General features: G+C 28.0%; 2 protein-coding genes across 4 annotated transcripts in view; one reads left to right on the top strand and one right to left on the bottom strand.

The window, feature by feature from the left end:
• The window catches only part of LOC113550676 (lachesin-like), a 181233-nt gene that overhangs the window by 76249 nt on the left and 95162 nt on the right, over positions 1–9822 (bottom strand). The window lies entirely within an intron of this gene.
• Positions 1791–4705, top strand: LOC113550674 (membrane-bound alkaline phosphatase-like). Its single transcript, XM_026952654.1, has 6 exons — positions 1791–1975; positions 2373–2593; positions 2689–3063; positions 3128–3320; positions 3728–4180; positions 4370–4705. The coding sequence occupies exons 1-6, from the start codon at positions 1903–1905 to the stop codon at positions 4648–4650; spliced, it is 1596 nt and encodes a 531-aa protein (XP_026808455.1). The 5' UTR covers positions 1791–1902; the 3' UTR covers positions 4651–4705.

Below are 9822 nucleotides of genomic sequence, written 5' to 3'. Positions count from 1 at the left end.
ATAGAGTCCTAATAAATATTCTCACGTAAGTGGTCTCTGTTCGTGACAGCGTAATTTTCATACCACGTTGTAAATGTGTGTGTGTGTGTACATATTATTATATTTCGTATGCGACACGCGCTCAGCCAGCACATAAATACATCTTTTAACCACCCATAAACGAACAAACTAAAATTTCGGATGACAGTTACACAGCTCGCAAAATCTAAATTGAATATATTTTTTTCGAAGAACTCATGTCGTTTTAAAATGGTGAGATACAAGAATAATATAACCATACGTTCTAGTATAAATCTGTTAGACTTTAATGCGAATCGATTGAAAATAAAATAAATTTTTATAATCAAATTACTGTCCTTCCACCTCTCTCTACACTATTGTTCACCGTCACATTAATCACAGTTCAAGCGCCATGAAAAAAGTTCGTCAGTCATACTACTCATAATATGTCATAATATATGTCAGTAAAGATAACATTATCTTTTAAGTAAATCCGTTGTTGAATAATAATCCATATACAAGGATGCTACTTATACGATATACCTGTGTTGGAAAGTTATTTCACAAATAAAAAACCTCACATTGTCACGAACAATTAACGGCGAAAATTAAAACTACACAATTAGCATAAGTAACCAACGAAACAACAATAAGTAATTTGCGGTATTCAGACGTAATAAAATTAAATGGCCCGTAAACAATAAAATTTGTTTGTACATTGATATTATGATCTACGCCAGTACGTCCTACGATATAATTGCGATTATTATTATTATCAATAATTTCAGACCTAATATTTTGATGTGCAGTTTAGTTCAATACAATTTTTTTATAATAAAATATATGTTTTTTGGTAAAATGGCTATAGATTACAAGCATTATATAAAATTCATTATAATTTGTTATAGATAATTGTTTTACAAATATACGAAATACGTAGATATAGATATAATTTTAAATCATTTAAAATTAAAATTTTTATAAAATTCACATAATTCACAGATAATCTTATAGTTAAAAGTTCATAACGTTTTAAATTCCATGAGTTTAGGAATGAACTATTAAATACAAGATTTTACACAAGTTGTTACTACAGATAATTAAAAATATAATTCCATTTTTTTTTTTATATATAAGCATTTTAAGTTTTAATAATAATTAATGTTTATCGGCAAATGTATATTTAAATATTTCTATAAAAAACAAGGAACACACGAGGAAATAATAATTATAATAAAAAAAAAAAAATATATGGAATTAAGGGGATGTTCACTTTTGGGAGTAATATGATAAAATTAATATTTTACGATGAGTAAGAATATGCATATTGAAAAGTTCACTACTTTTGATAGAGATTGTGAAGGGATTATCTGGCTTAAACGCTCACACCTATTCAGTCTTGACGTTAAAAACGTGATTATCGACACTGTTCTGGATTTACGTTTCAACACCCATTGCTTTTTCAAGTATCGATAATATATTGGTGTTATATCAACTCCGTTAGTTACGCTTGTAACAGTAATTAAAAATTATATATTATATTAAAAAAAAAAAAAATTAATATTAGCCTTATACCCAGATTATTACTATAACAAAATATAATATTATATCATTACATTAGACTTAAAACTAAGTCTTAGCACATGTACGCCAAATCTTATATACGTACTTTAATTTATGACGATTGAATTTAAATTAATATATACAAAGATAAAATGATTCACAAATAAAAACTATCTTAATGCCACATACCATCGAGTATTTAAGCGAGATAACTCACCATTAAGTAAAACATTGAAATAAAAGAAGTTTTTTATTCATTTAGGTCTTTAGAACAAAGTGTTGAACTCTACCATATGGTAGGTATACGAGTTTTGTGACACTTCCGTCAATCAGACAATCATGTGGACATCTATCGTATGCTACTTAGTCTGTGCGCTACAGGTGTCTGCAGCCGCTACCGCTCAGGAATCAGGTACATACACTCGTAGTTTAATCGATTTAGTATTATTGGATAACCGGATGTTAAGCATATAAGATGTACACAATACTATAAAATAGATTTAAGTCTATGTTATGCTAGGTGTGGTGAAACTAAACATGATAATATGCATAATATTGTATAATGTTAATACTATTAGACGGCTGATTTTACAAATAAAAATGTCTATTTTTAGGTGCTTTAATTTACAAAAGTAATTTTTGAATTTTTCTATCAATTAAAATTTTAAATTTTTAGTTTGAATTAGGAACGTCTTGAAATTATTTTAAAAATGAAACTACTTTAAATTCGTTTATTATAAAGATTGATACTAGTAATAAGCCAACATTTGACTTTATAATATTATATTACCAATTCCATTTTTCGTTAGATTCTAAATACTGGATTGAAAATGGAAAACGAATGTTGGAAGAAAAGTCGAAATTACAATTACGAACAAACAAGGCGAAAAATGTTATAATGTTCCTAGGAGACGGTATGTCATTAACCACGTTGACGGCTGCTCGGATATATAAAGGTCAGTTGCAGAACATATCAGGCGAAAGTGAACACTTGAGTTTTGAACAGTTTCCGTTCACCGGAATATCAAAGGTAAAAATATGATTACTAATGAATTGTTATTAAAATCTATGTCGTATAGGTCCTTTATTTTACATTTACCAAATCTATTTCATCTGCACGAATAGACGTATTGCGTTGACAATCAAGTGGCCGATTCAGCATGCTCCGCTACAGCATATTTGTGCGGTGTTAAAACTAATAAAGGCACTATTGGAGTAACGTCTAAAGTACTCTTAGGAGACTGTCCGGCATCGGTGCCTGAAGAGCACCGCGTGACTTCCATAATGCAATGGGCGCAATGGGCTGGCAAGGCAACCGGAATTGTTACCACGACCCGGGTTACCGATGCGTCTCCAGCAGGTACTTATGCACAAACAGCGCATCGGGACTGGGAATCTGATTTAGATATGATAACGAAATCCAATGGAACAACGAATATCACGCTTTGTACAGACATAGCTAAACAGCTTATAACAAATGATCCTGGTAGAAATTTCAAAGTTTGTTAAATTATTAGTTAAGTTCTATTGGAAAATATGATATTTATTTTTTATCTTTGTTTAGGTTATCATGGGCGGTGGTCGTGATAATTTTTTGAAGAAGGAAGTGAATTCCACAGGCAAAAGAGTTGACGAAGACTTGGTTATTAGTTGGAAGAACGACAAAAAAACTAGATTCGGTGATAAAATAGCTAAGTACTTGACGACTAGAGAAGAATTAATAAAAACAGACATGTCCAAAACTGATTTTGTGTTAGGTAAGAACAACTTATTTATTTTTCATTTTTGCTGCACAAAAAAATATTTGCATAATACTATTTAAATTCAGATAACCGTTGAGCTATGATAGCAATCATAGCTCATAAGATAATTTGTGGTCCAACAAAATATTTGTACAAACTTTTATAAACATTTGTAAATATTGCTTATCCTTACAGTAATATTTTTAGGAACCAATACAAATATGTCTATGTCAGTTTCTTATATAAGCATATTTTTATTATAATAGTTAAGTTGCTTCCAGACAGATTGGAAGCACTTGACTCGCTCTTTTTGATTTAGGTTACAAGTTACTTGAAGTGTAAAGCCAAAATATTTATTAAGTTTTTATATTTATCCAGAATCTTTTTGTTTATTGTGTTCACCTGTCACTCATTTTATTCAGGTCTTTTTCATCCGAGTCACATGGACTACAGATTAAAATCTAATTTTGTGACGCAGCCCACGTTACAGGAAATGACCAGGAACGCTATTCAGTTGCTCCAGAAAGAACCTAATGGCTATGTTCTTTTTGTAGAAGGGGGGCTTATTGACAAAGCACATCATAAGACATGGGCAAAAATCGCACTAGATGAGACGTTAGAATTTTCAAAAGCCATATCAGACGTTGTGGCGTTGACAAGTGAAGATGACACATTAATCGTGGTAACTTCAGACCATGCGCATACCATGTCGATGGCTGGTTATCCTAAACGAAACGCTAATATTCTTGGTTTAACAAATGAACTTGCCATGGACAATATGACGTACACAACTCTGAGCTACGCCAATGGTCCAAAAAAATCCTTCACAAATGATAGCACGTGTCACAGGGTCAACGTGACTAGCGAAGATATAAGTAAGTATTCAATAGCAATACAACTATGAATTAATCCTTATTTTAATAAATTAACATATGTACTTTAATTAAAAATTATATTGGTCTGTTTTGTAACCCTTATGATTAGTAATAGGCTGAAATAAAATAATAGTTTTATTATCATTTAAAATTAAAATATTATAATGTGATTCGTCTTTTTTTTTTTAGAAAAAATCGATTTTGAATATCCAAGTCTAATCGATCGATCTAGTGAGACTCATGGAGGAGATGATGTAATGGTATTTGCGAGAGGTCCCATGTCTCATTTATTCATTGGGAACTACGAACAAAATCAAATTGCTCTAGGTATAGCTATGGCAGCTGGTATTTCCACAGATTATCCAACTTCTAACACCAGTAATGTTGTTCGATTGCAATTTGCTGGACAAGCAATTCTTAGCATGAGCATATTGATAAGTCTTGTGCAAATTTTAAAGTATAGCTCATAGATTTTAAAAAGTTTATTATAATATTTATTTTGTATTGTTTTTATATTTGTTAGTCAATGTATATAATATTAATATATCATATGCATTGTATATATTATATCTGTATACATAGTTGTACATTATTATAATTACATTTACTACATAAATATATATATAAATATATATAATAATGTATATATATATATAATACTATTATTGCTATAATAACCTTCATTTTAACAAAAAATTAACATTTTTTTCTTTCAAACTTCAAGAAACAAATCGGTAAACTCTTGGGACACAATAACAGAGCCCCCTTTCATATTATATTAGGATTTTTATTTATAAATACATACATCTAAGAAATAGTTTACTTAACTTAACAGTTATTAACTTAGTTTTTTTTTCAATTTTATCGTTATAATTTTAGATGAAATTTACCAATAAAAATCTGAAAGACACAATATTATTTTTGATAATTAGTATAAGATGATTGAAACAATTCTGAACGCTGGATTCTGGATAATATATTAATAATATATTAAACAAATAATGTACATATTTATTAAAATATAATAAGAGTGTACAGACAATTTAACTGATAACAAGTATAGTAGCTTTTGTTATTTTTAAATATTCTCTAACGCTTTTGAAATTGTTTAATTTGTAATAGTTATATGTTACACAATTTAAATTTGAATAATTTGTTTAGGCACGAACTAAGAAATTCTAATTAGGCAAGTGTTAAAAAAAAATAATTAAACACGTTTTGAAATTATATTAATACTCAAAAATACACGTAACTGCTTGTTAATTTTTCATCAGTGACCGATATGATGGGTAAGTAGTAACTCTAAATTATATATATAAAAATATGTTCTCTTGTATTACTTTAAAGCTCAGTATCTCGACTGCCTGTGTGATGACCACGCATTTCTAATAGAATTCCGTCTTCTCTGCGTGAAAAAAAATATTCTTTAATATATATATATATATATATATTAAATAACGCGAACGATAAAATTAATTTGACTTGTGAATCATTATATTTTAGACGTTTATTGACAGTAATGTGGCGGTGATCATTATTATCAACAACGTCAGATCGAATGCTTTGGTCCCGCGAAAAATGTCTGTATAGTTTTCTCATAACTCGTATTCGATGCACACTTGTTGTATTTTGAAAAACCAGTTGTTTTTTTGAAACAAATTTCAATATTTTCTGTTTTCAGTCCCACTGCTATACTTCGGGGTTTTACTAAAATCATTTTAGTACGATATCAAGTTACACGTAACAAAAATAAACATATTACGTACATTGACATTAACAATGGTTTTTTTTTTTTTATAAATGTTCAAATACAAAATATTCATGTAATAAGTTTAGATTTTCGTCGAAGTTCTAACGTAAAAAAGACGAGTTAATTTCATTTTCTTGACATTATGAATAACATTGTTTTTTTCAAACGTACTAGTGACTTGCGTACGTGGACGATTCGCATAGTAAGACAACGGTTGTAGGATCCAATAAATATTTATTCACATCACGTCTATTCAGTTTTGTTGAAAACTTTTTTTTTACATTTCTGAGTAGGTACCTTGCTCATTACCATTTTTTAAGAACACGTGTGAACTAAATATGACATATGGATCGTCCAATAAGACAATCCAAAATTAATGTACGCTAAATAATTATTTATTATTTTATAATATGTACTTACATATTATACCTTAGTTACGAATCAAATTGTAAATTATGTATAAAATATTTTTTTAAATTATAGATTTTTTACAAAAATATATCTTGAAATTTGTTAATTGTAAACAAATATCATCGTAATAAATGCATTGTTTAAATTTTTTCACCGTGATACTCGTGGATTTGTGAAAGATTTACAAATCATGAGTATTAAACTGTTGCGCCTGCGAGGTACGTATAATATAATAACGTAGGTAGGTAATACGTTTTTCGATAAGATTTGTAAACATCTGGTTTATTATTATACTATTATATTGTGAATGTACATAGTAATATTTTCAGTAATTCGATCTAAGCGTCGCCAAATAATAATACCATTATTATTACAATATAATGACGTTAGACCATCAAACACTGCTAATGCTGCGTATTATTATTATTATTATTATTTTATAAACAGTATTATGTTTTACGGTTCGTGGGTATACCGACGAAAAAGACAAAAACATTATTATTGTTATTTTTTTTTTATATATATAATATGCAGCGCACATCGGAGCATTTAAATTATCGTTGGTAAACGACAACGGAAAACCGGGAGCCCCCCGTGCCTAGCGTGACGAGTCGTAATATATTATTATATCTGTTTGTGTCGAGTACGGTTTTCGGTAATTCGAGACCGTACATGTACGTGAATAGCGAATAAAATAATGAATACGTATAATATTTATGATGAACCTCTGAGGGGCGAGGGTGGAGGGACATTGTCATGCGATGATTTATGTAAAAACGACGGCGCCGGTGTTTTAAGGACTTAGGGTAAAACGTTTAAACGTTATTAAAAAAAAAAAAAAAAAAACTATATGATTACGGATTGCGTTCTGTCGTTAAGTTAAACGTCTCGAACGATGTTTTATTTTCGTGTAACAATATTTGTACATGCGTAAAATGTCTTTGCGACGATAACGATGACGATTTTTAAACGAATTATTATTATACTATTTTAAATGTATTATTATTACTACGCACGCGTTTGTCGTTTCATCGTGCATTTCATAGAAATGTGCTTTTGACCTCTATACTTTACCCCTTTGTATACCTGCAGTGGAGATTGTAGACACGTTAAACGATCGGCTAACCCATCCAATTACTTATTAGTATCCAAAGCTATCGTTTTATATGTTAAAACTCACATACATTTTCTATGTAATATGCTGGTCGGACAAGGGGGGCGGGGTTAAAGTGTCTTCATATTCGTAATAACGCTTGAAAATTAAAGATTATGAGTGTAAATAAAAACATCATGTATACGTAAGCAATATATTAATTTCATATTAAAACCGTCTTGCTTTCTTGAATTTGTCACGTTGGATTATTGCGTGATAAATAGGTATTTAATCTTAAATATGGACACCAAAGTGGATTTACAAGAACACATCGGATTAAAGTGTTTACCACGACTCAAACAATGTTTTTCGAAGTGGTTTTACATGGGAGTCAACAACAACTCGCGTGATAATGATACAACTATTATACTATTATACAAAAAGGACAATATAAACAGTATCCGAATTGATTGCATAGTTACACAAATGTAAGATTTGAAAATAAATCGCTATAGTGTGTTGATTAATACAGTTAACAGGTTTTAATTAGAAAATGAAGAAATAATTTTGGTCATATAAAATATTAAGTCAGTTTAAGGTTAAATTTAACAAGGATATTTTCTCTTCTAATCAAAAATAATATATTATTTATTTATTCAAGTATACAGGCAATAATTCTTATAATAGTGTCCTTTTAAGCGTTAAAAAGTAGTAGTAAATACACAATAACAAATAAAATATTATATTTAATAGAAATACACTAATATAATGTTATAAAAGATATTAAATAAACCCTAATTATTTTCTACATGTATATTAAGATTGGCTTAAATAATCAAAATAAAATGTATTGCTGAAAATAATTATAAGATTACCAAAACAGTTTATAATTCAGTTTTAATAGGAAAACATTAGGTAAACACGTTTTGGATAGCTTGTACATTTTTAAACAGATAAGAAAAAGGGTTTCAGGATAATCGATAACATATCACTATAATATATTATGGAAATAAATTAAGAAAATTAAATACATTTTTGTATGACCTATGAATGAACCTGAAAATTTTAAATTTTAATTTTTTACTGATTATAAGTATGGATTTTTCTTACATTTATAATGTATTATTAATCCAAATAAAACGGGGATATAAGAGTTTAGGGAAAATGGATGAGAAGTATTAACAGTATTAATGCTATCAACGAATAAATGACGTATTATTTTAATAAATCATATTATGTTGCCCATTACTGGTATTGATGATAATTTTAGTAAAATTGGTGAAAATTAACTTCGATTCTAATTAGAATTGTATATTATATTATTGATATCTTCAAAATCAGACAATAGATATTAAGATGTAGTGCAAAAATTGCCATTTATCAGTGTTTAATTTTTGGCAGTTATTAATTGATCTTTTATTAATGTTATTGAAATCACTTTATAGATTACTTGCATCTTAATATTTTGTTCTTACTATATTTGCGAGTTTTCCATAACCAGTGAAAAGATTAGTTTAGAGAGTGCTGATATCTTGAAAAAAAATTAATTAGACAGATTAAAATGTTAGTATTTAATATTATAAAATGACGTTTTACAAGACAATAACTAAATCATAATATTATAATGTATTTTTAATTTTTATTAAGTTACAAAATTTATACGATATAACTCACATAGTAATATGTAGCAGGAAAAAAGGCCAATCTATTTACTGTTAATAATTATGCTTATTGTACATGCATGTGATTGATCTATTTTGCAGCACACATTTCATATAATGTAGAACATGATCGTTCAAAACGTGTGTGTCAAATTCGCTGAGTTGGTTGTAAATTCGATAAACGGGTCAAATAAATACAGTACTTTGGTCCATGCATCTTTTTCGAATTAAAATTGTATATTCAATTTTAAACCTATAATCACTTAAGAAATTTATAATCAGTACAAAGTAATCGTGTGTTATAATAATGTTCAATAAGTGAATAGCATATGCTAGTCTGATAAACTTAAGTTTAATAATTCAATTTATCTAGGATAGACATCTGACAAATTTAAGTTTTCAATAACAGTCGCTTATAATCCAAGGTTGACAATTATTTTATTTGTGAATATTAAATATGATATACACTATACGAAAAAACCTTTTTGATAAAATACAGTAAAATATTAATTTTATAAAAATATAATATATAATTATCGTGTATTTATGTATACTTATATTATAGTATAAGATAATAGAATAATTTTAGTAATAAAATAATATAATATATAATATTATTATATTATAATTTTATTTTAAAATATTAATTTATAATAATTTTAATATTTAGAGGAGAATAATATATTATTTTTGAATAAAAATTGTACTTTTTGCATTCCTAAAAAAT

The sequence above is a fragment of the Rhopalosiphum maidis genome, chromosome 1, assembly GCF_003676215.2.
Source record: "Rhopalosiphum maidis isolate BTI-1 chromosome 1, ASM367621v3, whole genome shotgun sequence".
Taxonomy (NCBI): Eukaryota; Metazoa; Arthropoda; class Insecta; order Hemiptera; family Aphididae; genus Rhopalosiphum; species Rhopalosiphum maidis.
Note: the sequence above shows the minus strand (reverse complement) of the source record. Positions and strands in the feature narration are given on the sequence as shown.

Bases quoted from the DNA above. Each gene is read 5' to 3' on its own strand.
- LOC113550674 (XM_026952654.1), top strand. From the start codon at position 1,903: ATGTGGACATCTATCGTATGCTACTTAGTCTGTGCGCTACAGGTGTCT. The intron at 2,594-2,688 runs GTAAAAATATGA...CTGCACGAATAG, and splicing joins CGTTCACCGGAATATCAAAG to ACGTATTGCGTTGACAATCA. The intron at 4,181-4,369 runs GTAAGTATTCAA...TTTTTTTTTTAG, and splicing joins CGTGACTAGCGAAGATATAA to AAAAAATCGATTTTGAATAT.